The 17,836-nt window shown below is 33.7% G+C and overlaps 1 protein-coding gene across 1 annotated transcript in view; it reads left to right on the top strand.

The window, feature by feature from the left end:
* Positions 1-16,944, top strand: part of eea1 (early endosome antigen 1) — a 45,788-nt gene extending 28,844 nt beyond the window's left edge. The window contains exons 16-29 of the mRNA XM_056478587.1: positions 390-503; positions 602-757; positions 1,836-1,975; positions 3,319-3,649; positions 4,106-4,207; positions 4,300-4,494; positions 7,019-7,201; positions 7,281-7,466; positions 7,629-7,760; positions 8,100-8,285; positions 9,351-9,589; positions 10,390-10,510; positions 10,642-10,740; positions 12,739-16,944. Coding sequence (XP_056334562.1) covers positions 390-503; positions 602-757; positions 1,836-1,975; positions 3,319-3,649; positions 4,106-4,207; positions 4,300-4,494; positions 7,019-7,201; positions 7,281-7,466; positions 7,629-7,760; positions 8,100-8,285; positions 9,351-9,589; positions 10,390-10,510; positions 10,642-10,740; positions 12,739-12,861 — 2,307 coding nt within the window. The 3' untranslated portion in view covers positions 12,862-16,944. The remainder of the gene's footprint in view (positions 1-389; positions 504-601; positions 758-1,835; positions 1,976-3,318; positions 3,650-4,105; positions 4,208-4,299; positions 4,495-7,018; positions 7,202-7,280; positions 7,467-7,628; positions 7,761-8,099; positions 8,286-9,350; positions 9,590-10,389; positions 10,511-10,641; positions 10,741-12,738) is intronic.
* The last annotated feature ends 892 nt before the right edge of the window (positions 16,945-17,836 follow it).

Genomic DNA, 17,836 nt, shown 5'->3' on the forward strand with positions numbered 1-17,836 from the left:
ACACACATAAGCCATCTATGTGTATAAAACAGACCCACATGTATGAAAATATGTATACACACATACATAATGTGTAAATATGTAAGCATATTTTATACCTATGCACACAGACATAATTTAATAAAATATGTAGCTAAATATAAATAAAAAAACAGTGCTAGTAACACAATTGCCTAATATGTGTTAGAATTTGTATCAAATTAAAAGTATTAATAATACTACTAGCAATTACAAAACATAATTGATACTAAAATAGCACTTTTCAGATTTATTAACTCTCGTCTTTCTTTACATTTTTAGATTGAAATGTTCAAAAAGTTGATTTATTCCAGTCTGGTGTTTTTTATGTTATCGATTAATAAGCACACGTTTTATATTTTTATTCTTAGTTGAAAGCCAAGACTGAGATGCTGTTGTCTGCTGAAGCAGCAAAAAATGCCCAGAGAGCTGACTTGGAGAGCCACCTAGAGACTGCTCAGAATGCATTGCAGGACAAGCAGCAAGTATGTATCATTCTCTCCCAGTATTTTTCTAAAAGTCATGTTTTGTTGTTTAACTCATAGAAGATGTTGTTTGTTTGTTTGTTTGTGTGTTTGTACAGGAGCTCAGTAAAGTGCAGGCTCAGCTGGAGGAGCAGGCCCGCAGGCTGACGGAGAAGCAGGAGCAGTGCTCTCAGCTGGAGAATGGCCTGAAGGACAGCAGAGACAAACTGATGACTGCAGAACAGAGGATAGAGACGCTCCAGACCCAGACCAAGGTCAGCAGCACTGCACTGAATTTCTACTTCGTAACCGGGGACAACATTTAGAAAATGTGTCAGGCTTGTTGTTTATTTTGAACGTCAACAATCAAATGACTATATTGACAAAATGTACAGTTAAAAGTATTTCCCTAATGATGTTTAACAAAGCAAGGTAATTATCAAAGTATTTCCTGTAATTCTAAGATTCTTTTTATTATAATGCATTCCTTTTTTTTTTTTTTTGGCTGAAATAAAATGTCAATGGCCAATATTATTAGACTGCAGTGCATTTCTACCTAATCACAGGGACATCATTTTGAAAATCAATAATCAAGTGACTGTACTGACAAATTTAACAGTTGAAATTGTGTGAAATTTTTGTTCTTTTTCTAATATTTGCCTAGTGGTGTTTTACAGAGCAAATACATTTTCACAGTATGTCACATAATATATTTTCTTCTGGAAAAAGTTTTATTTCTTATAGTTTAGCTGAAATAAAAGCAGTTTTAATTTTTTAAAAGCATTTTTAAAGTCAATATTTTATCCTCGTTTTTTTCTTAGATTGGCTACAGAACAAATCACTGTTATCCAATAGCTTGCCTAATTAACCTAATTGGCCTAGTAATAACCTAGTTAATCCTTTAAATTGCACTTTAAGCTGAATCCTAGAATCTTGAAAAATAGCTAATAAATTATGTACTGTCATCGTGGCAAAAACAAAATAAATTAGTTATTAGAAATTAGTTATTAAAAGTATTATAATTAAAAATGTGCTGACAAAATCCTCTCTTCGTTGAACATCACTTGGTAAAAGTTGATGTAAAGAGTGTAGAACTTGTGATACATACAAGGATACATGCATAAAAGACTAGACAAAGCAATTATAATAAAAACAAAGAAATTATTAAAATCACCCCCCCCCCCCCCCCCCCAAAAAAAAAACCTTAAAAGATAACCCCCCCACCCCCCAAAAAAGTGATGATTTTAAAAATGAATGAGATATTTTTTAAAAGCTCATACTACAGTATTATTAATATGTGCTGTTATAATGGAATTTCTACAATCTGGTGTCTTTTCTGTATCTCTGATGTAGAAAGCCGAGGTTGAGTTGACTGAACTCCGCTCCGGAAGAGAACAGGCTCAGAAAGAGCAGTCGACGCTTAAGAAGCAGATCAGTGAGCTGGAGATGAAGACCAAAGAGCTGAACAGACTTTTAGATTCTGAGAAACAAGGGTACGTGTTAAAATGGGAAATTGTATAGGGTTTAACACCTAATTGTTTGTATTTTTCTTGGCTACATGGGCATATTTTGAAGTACATTAGCATAACTGTTTTCTTGTTTATTAAAGACAATAATATTTTTTTATCAATATATTTTTTACATCAACAATATTGAGGATCAATTCAATATCCATGTAAACATTATTTTTTAACTACTATTCCACCCTATCCCCCCTTTTTAGACAAGACACTTAAATGTAAACACTTAAATGTAGGAAGGACAAAAAAAAAAAATTATTCATAAACAAAACGATAAGAACAAACACAGCAGTTTTATTCAGCAAGGATGTAGAAAGTTTATCAAATGCAACATATTGTATAGAGTATTGTTCAGTATATTAAAATATGATTTGATATATAGTCAAATCAGTTTCAGTTGCTAATAAATCCAAATATGTGTTTCAGGTTTCTTGCATAATTACCCATGTTAAGCAGTATATTTTGTAAACTGTTCATTTTCAGACAGCAAACATATCCATCTGAACCATTTTATTATATCACTTATCCTATCTGAAGGGATCATAAACATTACAGATAACATTTACAGTAATGATTAGTTTGCATAAACATATCCTTAAAACTAATCTTATGCAACTGATAAGCTGCAAATCAGCTGTTTTGAGGTCAAGGTATGCAAAGAGCAATGCAGTTGTTAAAGATCAATGTTAAAAACCTTTTAAAAATATGTCTTTTTTTAACCATAAAAGATCATTTATTGGGTTTTTTGTTATTAGTTTTTCAGAATTGCCCATTAAAACGTTTTGGACTGAATTTCGTTGATATACTTAAATGAACATACATGTTTAGATAAACTCTTGCAACATGAAATCACATTATTTACTCTTTCAGAGAAATATTGATAGTTTCTTGTTTTGTTAAACATTAAATATGAAGGTTTTACAGATCTGAAGCAGTCATAACTTAAATTATTATAGTTAATATTTATTATATAATTTAATTATTATAGATAAATTCTCTTTCTTCTAATGGTTACCTAAGAAACACTATTGGAGAAATATCTATATCAACTTGTTTATTTTATGTGGTTCATTTGAAATTTAACATTTCAATACATTTCTCAGGTTTTTTTATTAAGCAGGTTACATTTTTACCAAATTACATGCTTATAATGTAATTTGTATAATATATTCTAAAAAAACTTCTTGTTAATTAGAAGTTGCTGATCGGATGTTATAAGGTTGTAATGGGGGGAAAAAATTACTGTGTATTTCTTAAAACAAGTGTAGCATTAGTGAGCACATGGATGATGTTTAATCTCCTCTTTGATTCTTCAGAGCTTCCACCCAGCAAGAGGAGCTGAAGAAGAAAAGCTCAGCTCTCACCGAAACAAGACAAAAGCTGGAGAAAGCAGAACAGGAGCGTGGAGCCCTGCAGGCCAGCCTGGATAAACTGTCTCAGGAGGGTCAGAAGCAGCAGGCAGAGCTGGACATGAAGGTGCAGGGTCTGAGTTCAGATCTCCAGAAAACTCAGGGGGAGAAAGAAACTCTGGTAAAAGAAGTGGCAACAGTGAAAGAGGCTCTGAGCAAAGCTTCCAAAGCCCTGAAGGAGAGCCAGACTCAATTAGACAAGGAGAAGAAGGGCAGCAAGGCCACTTTGGAGGAGAAGGTGGGTCACATGACAGGATTCTTACATCAAAAATCATGGTTTGTATAAAATTAAATGGAAGTTATTGCATTACAAAACAAAGATAAATGCAGTAATAAACCTATTATTTTGGAATGGCCTTTTTAAAAGTTATCAACGATTTTTAATTGAAGAGACTTTAAAGGAAATATTTTTAAAAGTGAATCCTTCAAAAATAGTACAATTTCAATCAAAAGTAAACCTTAAAAATGACTTAGATTTATTGCTGTTGATGTTTTATTATTGTTATAATTTTTTATAGTTATTGAAAAGTGATATTTATAAAATGGTTTTGTCATAAAATAGCCAGAGAAGCTGATATGATATAAAACTCTCTCCCTTAAATGCAGTAATACAGCACAAGTATGCTTTTGAAGCAAATATTGCACAAAAAGGTTTAAATTACTATCTTTGTCTGTTTTTTTTTTTTTTTTTTAGGAAAAGGTTTTTCAAAAAGTACAGCAAGAGCTTCAGAAGAACTCAGAGACCACTTCTAAAGAGCTCAGCAATGTCAAAGGTCTGCTGGAGAAATCAATAGAGGTAAGATTGATTTAAAAAAGCATTGCTTATGACATTATGTAACTATTTTAGACGAATCTGGATATAATTTTCAATTATGTTGGATCTTTTAGGCAGAAAAGAGCCTTCAATCTCAGCTCACTGCACTGAACGCTCAACTGAAGCAGTGTCAGGATACACTGAAGGAGAAAGAAAAGAGTGAACAGCAGCTGCAGGCAGAGCTGAAGACGACGCAAGGCTCCTTCAGTCAGGAAGTGAAGAAACTGAAGGGACAGGTGTCTGAGCTGCAGGCTTCCCTTGCTAAAAAGGTACACATATTTCTCTTATTAACTGATGTATCATGAAATGGGCACTCAAATAGACTGTTTATTTCCTGTTCTGAAAGAGATAAAATTGATAAACTCGTGTTCCAAAACTTGATGAAGATTGCTGGTTACCAAACATTTTCAGTTTTCATTGACAAAAGGGGGCTTTAACAAAGACGCGTCACACAGTACCTGTCTTAACATTGCTTTCTATACCTTGCCAAGCAATGCGAGTAGATGCCGAAATGTGGCGCCAGTGTCTGTACCCTCATTAAATTCAATATTTACAATTCTAAAAGATGTAGAGCAGGCATGTCCATTGTGTTGTCCTCTTTAAAAAAAAGATTGTTACGTTCTCTAAACTTTGCACTGCTCCACAAAGCAAGCAAAATAAAATAAAATTAAATAGGACACCTGTAACTAACAAGCTGGGAGAGAGGGGACTCTGAACGATCTTCCGGTCAGGTTTAAATGGACTTCACCAACACGCCGGCAAGCTTTCACATGTCATCAACTCATTCACCTCACCTGTGCACGCTTATAATGAAACCTGTCGGAAAGACAGTGGAGAGAAGAGAACCACAACAAAAAGAGACCTACAACAACACAAAGAAAAACTCACTTACTTTAAATCATACTTTTCTTTTATATTATTATTTTAATAATAAAAAAATGCATAACAAAGATATTTTACAGAATGTTTGTAATTATTTCTAATTTCCATTGACATCTATTGTTCGTTTTTTTTATAATGACTTATTTTTTAATTTTACTTTATTTTATTTAGAGTTTCCATTAACTTTCATTGTATTTTCAGTACAATGGAAGATAGAAAATAATATAAAGAATGGTGGTAACCAAATAGTTATGTATTTTTTGTCCAGACCGTGAATCATTAAAAGTTTTTTAAAATATTGGTAAAATCTGTTGACAAAATATCTTTGGTGTTCAACAAAATGAAGAGAGAGCTAAACAAGTTCAGAACAACATGAGGGTGAATTTAGATTTTTGTGTGGACTATCCTTTTAATGCTTCTTTTCAACTGAGAGATACAGTATGGTTCAGTACAGTACAGTAAAATATAGTCAGGTTTGGTAAAAAAAAAAAAAGTTCACCCTGATCTGGCTTGCATTTTCACTGCCAATTTTACTATTACTTGGTAAGTGTGGGATATCTCAGAGAGTTGCAATCAACTTCATTCTTGCTCAAAAAAGAAAGCGAGTTGAGCAATTCACATATAGCATCTTTTGGCACTCAAATTCATTATATAAATGTAGACACAAATGAAATGAAAAATGAAAGCACACACAAATGCTTTCCACATGTTCAGATGCGACGTGAAAGATACCGTAAAACAACAATAGGAGACACACAGCAGATCATGTTCTTGCTTTTTGGCATGTGGCTGTTCGTCAGAAGAAGAGGCAAGCTTTGTTTGAGTAGGGTTCATTGTATTATTTTGGTGTTTTGTTTCAGCTGTGTACAGTATTTAAAAATGCCATTTTCTATACTTGTTTTGTTGCACACACAAGTGACTTTCTTCGTACACCGGTAGCACCACTTCCACCCTTTTAGTACCCTTAGGAACCTTTGAGAGTGGAAACGTACATAGATGAGCATCATACTTGGGGCTGGGCAATATGGCAAAAATGCAATCTGGGTAATTCTTTTCCATATTGAATGATAATCATATACAGTTGATGTCAGAATTATTAGCCCCCCTTTGAATTTTTTTGTCTTTTTTAAAATATTTCCTAAATATTTAATCTTATTTAATTTTATTATATCTTATTTGTTCTATTTCGGCTAAAATAAAAGCAGTTTTAAATTTTTTAATAGCCATTTTAAAGTCAAAATTAGTAGCTCCTTTAATCTATATATTTTTTCAATAGTCTACAGAACAATCCATCGTTGTACAATAACTTGCCTAAGTACCCTAACCTGCCTGGTTAACCTAATGAACCTAGTTTAGCCTTTAAATGACACTTTAAGCTGTATAGAAGTGTCTTGAAAATATAAGTAAAATATTATGTACTGTCATCATGGCATAGATAAAATAAATCAGTTATTAGAAATGGGTTATTAAAACTATTATGTTTAGAAATGTGTTGAAATAATCTTCTCTCCGTTAAAAATAAATTGGGGGAAAAAATAAACAGGGGGGCTAATAATTCAGAGGCACTAATAATTCTTACTTCAACTGTATATATTTTGATGTAATTTGTTATTGCTTCCATCTTTAAATGAGTATCCCAACAATGAAGCCACAAAAATTACAGGGTCCATTAAATAGGATAACCTATTTTTGGAGGCTGAAAAAATTCTGTTAATATAGAGTAAAAATGTCCAGCGCTTTTCATTGTTACTGTATCAAACCATACCACTCTGTGCAAAAAGACCATAAGTATAACACAACAATGTACATAGAATGAACTTTTCCTAACTTTCTGTTGATTCCATGAAGGCTACCAAAAAAAATGAAGGTGACATAAACATTGTCCTTGAATAAACTGGAATTGTGTTTCAGATCGAAGAGGAAGCCAAGCTAAAGGAGCAAATCACAGCACTGTCAAAAGATCTGAGCTCAGAGAAGAATCGCTGTGCAGAGCTGCAGAAAACAAGCGACGGCACCAAAGAGAGTCTCGCTGCCCTTCAGTCTGATTACTACGGCAAAGAGTCCGAGCTCTCTGCTGTACGCCAGGATCTCAAGGTCTGATTCATACTAAACAAACTATCCTAATAAATCATTACCATCACTATCTAATAATAATCTCCTTTTGACCATGCAGGTCTGCGAGGAGAAGCTGGTTCTAGCTCAGGAGGAGCTGGTGACCTACAGGAACCAGCTCACGGCTCACGAAACCCAGATCCAGGAGCTGAAGACGGGCCACACAGCGATGGAGAAAGATCTGAGCAAGAGAAACGAGAAGATCAAACAGCAAGTGGAGGCTCTGCAGAAGCTCCAGAAACAACAGGTAACAGAAAATGCCTGAGAAATCACACTTGAACCACAGATTCTGAAGGTTGCAGAAACATAGGCAGTCATATATGCTATTGCTATGCTATTGATTTGCTAATCAGCACAGTCTCTGAGAGTGCTATTTCAAGATCTGACTGGGTCTTTATGTCTTTTGCAGGGACAAGCAGAGGAGCAGCTGAAGAAGGAGAAAGCTCAATGCGAGGAGCTGAGAGAGAGTCAAAGTGCTCTGGAGAAGGACAAAAACAAACTGTCTGCTGATCTCAAAACACTAGCTGAGAAGAACGAGAAGGTTAGACCCCAAAACACTTTGAAATTCACATTAACATATCATAGCAACTTGCTATTAAAAGATGCAATTTAGTTTTTCAACCAGTGCATGCAATAAATCTACTTGGTCCACCTTTGAATGCAGGGTTCCCAAACTTCTCAAAAGTACTTAAAAATACTTGAATTACAAACATTCAAAGTACTTAGAAACAAACATAGGTCCTTAAAAGTGCTTAAATTAAATTTGTTTATGGTTTTATTTTAACAATTGGAAATTAGAAATTCCTAAATTAAAAATCTTAAATCTAAATCCAGATCCCGCTTGTTATAACTGAGTAAATCTTTTCTGTGTGTCTGGCAGGAGCTGAAGGACTTGCAGGCAGCGAAGCAGTTGTTGATCCAGCAAAAGGTGGAGATGCAGGGGAAGGTGGAGGCGGCTCAAGCGTCTGTAGAGAAAGAACAGAGAGAGCATCAGAAGACCAGAGACTCCATCAAACAAAATGAGCAGCAGCTTAAAGCTGAGACCAACAAAATAAAGCAGCAGCTGGTACTGGTCATATTAGCTATCTAGTTTGCTTTAAAAAAAAATTTATATCATTTCTTTATTTTAGTTGTTATTTAGTGTTTATTTGTTATTACAGTGATGTTACTACTACTAGTGAGAAAGTATAGTAATATTAGATGATACTTGTTTGTTTATTTAATTATTTATTTATTGCGTTCATTTAACAGTAATTCTTATTAATGTTATTGTTAATATTAAAATGTATTAATGATTAGCATAAAAATAACATTTGCTTGCTTGCAGGCTTTTTATATTTATTATTAATACATTTATTTTATTTTTTTATCACAATAATATTAATAAAATAGTTTTTACTTAATAGCATACTATTTATTTACTACTAAAACAATATTATTATTATCATTATTATTCATAATCAATGATATTGATATTTATTATTTAAAATATTGAGTAACAATATTAGCAAAATTTCTTTAAATATTTTATAAAATAATTTAAATTTACAAATGCTATTACAAGGTTACTACAAATAACCAAATATGGTGTTATATAATAATAATAATAATAATATTAATAACAACAATAGTAATAATAATATAATAATAATAATAAACTATTGTTTTCATTAACAAATATCTATATTTATTGTAATATTATTGATTATACTCTGTTGCTTTCTTATGTTGCTCATTTATTTATTTATTTAATTGTTTGTTTATTTATTTATTTATTTATTTATTTATTTATTCCACTGAAGAAACCCCTGCTAATATGAGTGAATCAAATTAGCATTTTGTACTAATTTATTAATATTTATAAATAGTGATGAAATCTAAGGTTTTATAACAGAAACACATTAGGTTGAATAGGAGTTTTAATCAATGAACTCAGACCAAAAGCCAACAAATCTATATTTTTGATTATTCATGTAAATGTCTTCACAATAAATATACTTTGAACAATGTTAAACAATGTTCATTTATTAATATGTTACCAGCTAGCAAGTAACCTTTCTGACTGACATATTTAGCAAATTTGCTTTCAAAAACATTCCACAGTGAATTTACGTTCTCCTTTCTTCTTTAGGCATCAGAAGTGAAGGCTAAAGAGGAGGTGGTGCGGCAGAGGGAAGAAGCTGAGGTGAAGATGTCCATGCAGGTAACCGCGCTGAATGAGAACGTGGCCACGCTGAAGCGAGAGTGGCAGAGCAGCCAGAGGCGGGTGGGTGAGCTGGAGAAACAGACGGATGAGCTAAGAGGAGAGATCGCCGTGCTGGAAGCCACAGTCCAGAACAACCAGGACGAGAGACGGGCACTACTTGAGAGGTTTGAGATACTGATTTCTAGAGCTTTAAAGGGGACGTATTATCCCCCTTTGTGTAAGATGTTAGAGTCCACATGAAGCAGAAGCTGCGACCATTGTTTTTTTACATATATCGTGACACAGTACCTAAGGAAATGAAATATTAAATGAGAAAGCTGTAGGTGTGGTAATTTTTTTACTGCGAGCTGATTGGATGTAGTAAAGTAGGCATTTTCTTCAGTAAGTTCGGGAAAAGGGTTTTGGAAAAATTATTACCACCTAACTGACTCCTTCCTCACAATTCTGTTTGTTGTCATAGCACTGTCAAAACTTACAGTTGGGGGGCGTGGTTAGCCATGCCCAATACCTCAGACAGACATAATTTGAGAATTGAACTGAAAGCAAACAGGAAGTGCATTTTCAGATTTTAATTTTAGATTACAAGGCCAATTTTTATTTTTATTTTTTTTCTGAAAGAGATGCCCAGATTAAATGTTCACTACAAAACTAGCCGTGTGAACTATCAAAATCAATATGGTTAGTTTTGATTTTATGGATACTTTAAGGTTCGTCACTGGTTGCCTTAGAATGTGTCTGTCTGGTCATTTATTATAGCTTGTCAAAGTTGTTTCTTTTGGTTGTGAGCAAAAGCTCGCTGTCTCTCTTTAAATGCAAATGAGTTTCTATAATAGGGCGGGGCCTACATATGCTATTCTGACATTCCTGAAAAACAAAACGAGCAAATCTTAAAAGGCATTTTCCACAATAGGTCCTCTTTAATAAGTAGAAAGTGGTAGTGACTATCAATTCACTGATTTTCTAGGTGCGTTCAGGGTGAAGGGGAGATGGAGAAGCTTCAGGCTAAGATGCTGGAGATGCGCAGGAAGTTGGATGACACTACCGCTGCCATGCAGGAGCTTGGTCGAGAAAACCAGTCATTACAGGTCAGACTGATGTCAAATACTCAGTAAATACACTGAAATTACTGATTGTACAATTCAGTCCTGCTGCTGTTTTGGATCTCTAGCAAAGGAAAGATTAGTGTGTTATATGGCTCATTTTTTTCCTGATCCAGATAAAACAGTCACAGTCCCTCACACGGAAGTGGACAGAAGACCATGAGGTGCAGAACTGCATGGCTTGTGGGAAAGGCTTCTCCGTCACTGTCAGAAAGGTGTGCTTCATGGATTCAAACTATAACACACACTTTCATTTTTGGTAATCTTGTTACCGTGTAACTATTCATTAAGTAATATTAATTAACTTCATGTACTTTATATGTGGTTAGGGTTAGAATGTGTTTGTTTAGAGTTAGTTGCATGTAATTATTTATAATTAATTGTAATTACATTTGTAATTACATGAAACAAGTTTAACAAGGACTCTTAAAGTGTTCCCAAATGTTCTTGTTGCAATAATTGCAGACCTTTTACATTATATTCAATAACAAACTAACTACATTTTTGTTTTTTACTTCAGTAGTTTAATTATTATATGTGACTAATCACCTAAAACATAAAAGTTTATATTTGCATATTTATGTGCTTGTTCAATTTATTATGTATATACAAATGCAGACATTTTGCACATATATAATAATATTTCTATATTACTTATAGAATTTATTTATTTATTTATTCATGGTACACACTATATTATGATGTAAGTGCATACTTTTATTTTGTATGCAATTAGTTATGATTAATCGTTTAAGAGCACTATTTTGTTTTATTGTATGCAAGTTAAAATTATGTCAAATTAATAAGTAAAACAAATTATGATAAAATCTCATTAGAAAACATTAGTTCAACCATAAACTAACATCAACTGTGATGAGTAACTATTTCTGCACTGGTAATGTTGGTTTAAAAAGAAAAGTGCACTGAACTTTATTAGTTATTAGCTAAATTAAAATAACTATGATTTATTAAATATTAGCCAAGATATTTACTTCACCTAAAATATTAATAAATGCTTTATAAGTGTTTTTTATCATCACTTTATTACATCAGTATTTTTTTTGTTTCGTATCCTGGTGCGTTTCCCCAGTTAGCACGGTTTGCTTGGCATATGTGAATCCAGCAATCACTCTCGGATCTGCGCAAAAACAATCAGTCTGAAATCATCTGAATGAGGTGGTCTCGGCTCGATTCAAACATTGTGGTGAAAAAAGCAACACGATCTGAACCAGGGTATATCACAATGTATTATGGATATATAAAAGGCATATATATATACATACATATATACATATATATATGAAGAGAGAATGAATTAGGGTTAGGGTTAAATACAATGTCATTCATGTCAAATACAAAAGTGAAAGCATCTGAGTTATAAACTAGAGCTGTTTATCCGTTAAGAAAATAGACCAAACTGCAGTCTTGGTTTATCTTTTATTTCTCTCTATAATGTAAAGCATATAATGCATAATTCTAGCCAACGGCTATGAATAAGAAAGTCTTAACTCTGATTTATCCCTGGTGACGATATCTGTGGGTGTCACCATTCAAAATTAAAGCGCAGCTTTTCGCTTATGTCTTATAGCTCATTGCCAATAAATAAAAAATTGCTAAATAAACCATAAAACTCTGATGAATGTGAGGAGAGTTTACTCGCACGCGACTTGTTTTAGCTATTTTGGTCTGTTTAGAAACTGCAGTGTGAAAGTGAACCGCACCAAGAACAAAAATAAACATTTTACAATTTTAATACCTGTTTCAGAACAAAACAATCGATCTACAGGTGTGAAAGCACACTTAGAATGAATCAAAAAATGTTCATCTTGGGAATGTTGTAGGCCAGATTAACTTTGGCAAATACTTATGTTGGAAAATAAATAGCCTACTATTAAGTTTTCAAGCATTTTTGTGCTGTGAACAACCACTGAAACCTGAATATGCTTTAAAAAATTACTAAAATTAATCATAGTATCTTAAAGTGTCCACGATAAAAAGAAAGGTATTCATTATCACCATATTGAATATTGGCACATGCACTCCCTATTATAAACATGTGCAATAAAAATGAAACATCTCCAAATAAATCAATTCCAAATCAAAGTGAATCAAATCTTTTGATGAATCAACCCAAGCCTAAACTATCACTCTAACTGCCTCACACAAGTTTTTTAACCCAGCTGACCGGAAACCTGCCCTCTGTGTTCCTCCAGCACCACTGCAGACACTGCGGGAACATCTTCTGTGCTGAGTGCTCTGCCCGCAACGCCCTCACACCCTCCTCCAAGAAGCCCGTCCGAGTGTGTGACAACTGCTTTGACGAGCTCCAGGGCTGATCGACCCCCTCTCCTGCCCGAAACCCCTCTGCAAGTCCTGCTCACCCTGACCTCTCCACAGCAAACACAGGAGCTGCATGTCACGGTGGGCACATCATGCTGCCAGTCAGATGGAGGTAACACTAAATTAAACCTGTCCTCCTCTGTCCAGTGCCTTTGCCACTTACGGGCCGCTTTCAGACCCTGATGGGTGAAAAATGAAGGGTCCGCTTGAACAAAAATAAAGGAGCAGTTCCTGAGTTTTGACTCAAATGTTTAAGGTTTTACACTGACGAGATATTTTAAAGCGTGCAGAGGAGAACGGAAGCTGCTCTTTATTTGATATATCATATTTGTAAGTAGTTGTACAGACTAAAAGAGGCACATGTGAATAATTGCGATATAATTGTCACTCTATTTGTCACTCAGTGTGGGCATGTTAACATACGGTTCGTGGGGTGTGATGTACATGCTTGCTTTTTTGCTGCTCTTCTGTCTGTGGAGATGTTTATTTCGCCTTTATAATCTCACCAGAAGTTGGTGATCGTTTTAAAGATTTGCGCACACAGAAACGTGTCTATTTTTTGGTTTTCTTTTTATCACGTGTTGGATGTATGTGCTCTGCTTTTAAGCAATAACTGTGCGTCGGGTGTGATTTTGTTTTGTGTGCTAGCGCTATTGAAAATGAATGACAGACCGCTGATTGTGTTTCTAATGTCAGCTGCTACAGAACGTTCATCGTCAGCCTGAGTTGATTCTCTCTCTTTCATGGCATCAAATAGGCTTGTCCTAATCCTAACCCTAACTCTTTAGGTTTAAAGGAATGGTTTACTTAAAAAAATGAATAGTGTTAATTCTGTCATTATTTACTTGCCCTCATGTTGTTCCAAACCTGTTTCTTTCATCTGTGGAACTTAATAATAAGAATATATAAGAAGAAGGAAATAAGAAGATATTTTGAAGAATGTTGGTAAACAAACATTTTAGTTCCTATTGATGTCTATTGTGTATCATGCATATTATTGAAGTTAATGGGAACTGACTTATTTTTATTAGCTATAAATATCTATTATCTATTAAAAGTCTATTTTTATGTAAAAAGAACATTTAGAAAAATGTTGATGAACAAACAGTGTACTGTATGTTCTATTTAGTAGATTTTTGTGGTAAAGAATCAATGGAAGGAAATAGTCAATGCAAACAAAACCATTTTTACAAAGTTTTTTTTTCTTGCACAACATGAAGATTTTTTTTTAAATGTTAGTAACCAAACTCTTGTGTTTTGTTGTGGTTTTCCACATTATTATTTAGAATGTTTTAGTTTACTAACATTTTTCAAAAATAATTCTTTTATTTCTGTTTCTCTTTCTTTTTTGTTACTTGTAGAACATGTTTTGAAGAGCGTTAATGACTTTGTTGACCTCTTTTTTTTCTCATTCAATGCAAGAGAAAAATACTTTTGATATCTTTCTTATTGACTTCTACAAACTAATCTGTTTTTCTACAAATTTCTACAAACCTTATTATCTTATTTCTGCCCCTTGCACTACACAGATAATGTTTTTAAGTGTGTAATTGATCAGTCACCTTGCTCTTTGACTTCCATTGTATTTTTTATTAATTAACAATTTTCAAAAATATCTTCATTTCTTTGTTTGTTTTCCAGAACACAAAAGAAAATATTTTGAAGAATGCTGATGACAGTTTTTTGCTTTTCTTTAACTTCCATTGCATTTTTGCAAATAAAGCTGAAGTGATTCCCCCCCCTTTTTTTTTTGTAACCAATGCTTCAAAACATCTTTTCATGCCAAACCAAAAACATTTTGAATCATTTTAAAGGATGTTAAATAACTAAAATAACAATTTAAACAAACCTTGACATTTTTAAAAAATTGAAAACAAAATAATATATTTTGAAGAATGTTACAAACGGTAACATTGACTTAAAAACATTGAAAATTAACATTCAACATTCAATTAACATTGAAAAAAAGCTAAGTCTACTGTATGGAATGGTTACAGGTTTCCAACATTTTTTTAAAAATAACTTTTGTGTTCATCATTAAAAAAAACAAAAAAAAACTTGTTAACAGTGAAGCGTCTGAAATGTTTTGTGTAAACTGTTCCTTTAATGACCAAACAGTTTCCATTTTCATTGATTTTTATAGTTATTTTAGTTTTTATTGATTTTTATTGGTTATGAATTATATCTATAATTTTTGTTTTATATTATAGCACATTTGTTTCCTTTGCAGAACACTAAATGATACAACTTTCCTTGTGTTTGAATCCATACAGTGAAACTCAATAAGGTTCAAAATAAATTTGAACCCCGTTTACTTCCATCATGTGAACACAAACTAATTATTTTCAGAACATCTTCCTTTCGTAGAGCTCCAAAACAACATGAGGGTCAGTAAATGACACAATTTTCTTTGTTGATCTATATCTTTAGCAGAAGCTGAGCATGTTGTGAGATTGTCTGAGCACCATTGTAAGATGAATGAAACACAACTCACTGCTGTACAGTACGCTTCACTGTATCTGTGTCCAATAGATGCTTTCACTCAGTTTAATAGATCACACATCGACCCGCTGTTTGTGTGATTCAGAGGTAATGATTTCATCAGGTTTGTGTCAGTAGATGCATTCAGGAGCATAAACGCAATGGTAAAGTGTCTCAGGATGTTTTGCGCTTTTCACCAGCTCAGTCAAGTGAGGTGACTTTAAAAAAAATGTAATATTATATGAATAATATCCCTTTAATTTTGTGTGCTGCCATCGAAGATAATATCATAGATGCCACTCTGTGCCATATACGACCTCCATCTGACATCACTTTGTTTTCTCTTACCATTAAAGGAATACTACACCTTTTTTTGAAAATAAGCTCATTTTACAAGTCATGTAGAGATAAATAGTTGAGTTTTACCATTTTTGAATTCACTCAGTCGATCTCTAGGTCTTGCAGGAGCACGCTTAGCTTAGCATAAATCATTGAATTGGATTAGACCGTTAGCATCTCGCTAAAACGCTCGAAAAAGAATTTTAATAATTTTCCTATTTCAAGCTTGACTCTTCTGTAGTTACATAGTCTACGAAGACACAGAAAATTAAAAGTTATTATTTTCTAGGCCGAAATAGCAAGGAACTATACTCTCCTTCGAGTATAATTATTAAAGAACTTGCTAATGTACCATGGCTGCATTGAGTGCAATGATATTATGTAGCGCTGTTACCTAGCTACCTATCTGAGGACTGTTTTCAGGCACTGCATAATATTATTGCGCCTGCTGCAGCCATGGTATGGCAGAGTTGTTTAACTATTACGCCATTGTAGTTTCTATCCATGTCAGGCTAGAAACTAACAACTTTTCACTTTCTTTCAGTCGTAATACACAAATATGACCACAGAAGAGTCAAGCTTTAAATAGGAAAATTATCCACTCTCTTTGATAATTTTTGATACGCTAATGGTCTAATCTGGTTCAATGATTTATGCTAAGCTAAGCTAAAAGGGCTCCCATCAGACTCGGAGGTTGGCTAAATGGATTAAAAATGGTAAAACTCAAATGTTTAACTCTAGGTGAATGATAAATCGAGCCTATTTCCTAAATAAAAAGTGGAGTGTTCCTTTAACAGTGCTGTAAAGCTCATGTGTGGTCGCAAATGCAAAGTACATCACTTTTTCTGATCAGCACTACACACTAGCAGTGTCTGTTATATGGATGTCATGCAGTATTATTGTTCTTATTAATCCATTGGCTGAACGGCAGGGTGTTCATAGTCATGTTGTGCTCATGTTGGTGTGTGCCTTACATCCAGCTTTATTTCTGTCATCTTCTGTGCATTTGTGAAGCAGGAGACCTGTTCATTCCTTTTGGCAGGTCTCTAGAGCATCAGACGTGGATGAAGAATCACAATCAGAATATAATAAAGGTGTAAAACAGCAGATGACAAAGGTGATTTGTTTGATGGTAAACTACTTGAGGAACTGAGATGTTTTGATGTTATGGAAGACAAAAACATGTTCAGAGGTATTATGTGTTTTCTAATTTTCCATCATGTTTAAGAGTAAATAAAAAACTAGTCGTTTCTATTTTCTCTCTGCGTCCCGTCGTGTTGTTTGATGGCTATTGATGGTGTTTATTCATATTGGGTATGCTTGTATTTGTTTTCAGGATTCATTTTAGTTTAAGTTGCTCTTAACCTTGTTTATGTGCTTTTGTCATTTAGATTTACACCCACTAAAATCTAAAATGTAGTTCAGTGTAACATTAATTATATACCAAAGAAAGATTTTTCTCAAATTAATAAATATTTTCTTTTATTTTAAATCTTAAAACCATCTTTTAAACCTCAAGGATTTTCCCATTTGTCTACAAAACATTTTTTTGATCATTTATCATACAATACAATTAATTCAGGGTTTCCACAAGGTCTTAAAAAGTGTGAAATTTAAAGATTGAAATTGTAGGCCGTAAAAAGTCTTAAATTCGCTGTTCTATGTCTTATAAATTTTTGCACAGGTCTTATTTTTCCAATGTCCGTGTAACGCTACATCTAATGCTCATTTCAATTCTTTTTTGTTGTTGTTGCTTGGTTTTCGTGGTGTTGTAGTTCTTTATTTCACTAGTCCAAATGTAATTTGCGGTATTACAACTACAAATGAGACCAACATGCTATAGCCAATCAGCTTTCTGTAATTGAACTCTGTGTGGGTGGCGAATGTGACATCATCGCTGTGTTTGCGGAGGTTCGCTTTGGGTGTGCGCTACATGATTTCAGCTGGCGGAGCTCACTAAATGTTTTGACACTCGAGTGAACAGTTCACGCGGCGCCGCGTTTGATTTGAGTTGAATATGAAACACTTTAAAGAGATTTTGTCTGAAACTGGTATGACTGTACAGACATCTTTATGATCCGTCCATGCGTGATCATAGAGATAACCAGATGACCAATAATTCTTGGCTAGAAATTGCAACAGCCGTGGGAA

The sequence above is a fragment of the Danio aesculapii genome, chromosome 18, assembly GCF_903798145.1.
Source record: "Danio aesculapii chromosome 18, fDanAes4.1, whole genome shotgun sequence".
In the NCBI taxonomy this organism is placed as follows: domain Eukaryota; kingdom Metazoa; phylum Chordata; class Actinopteri; order Cypriniformes; family Danionidae; genus Danio; species Danio aesculapii.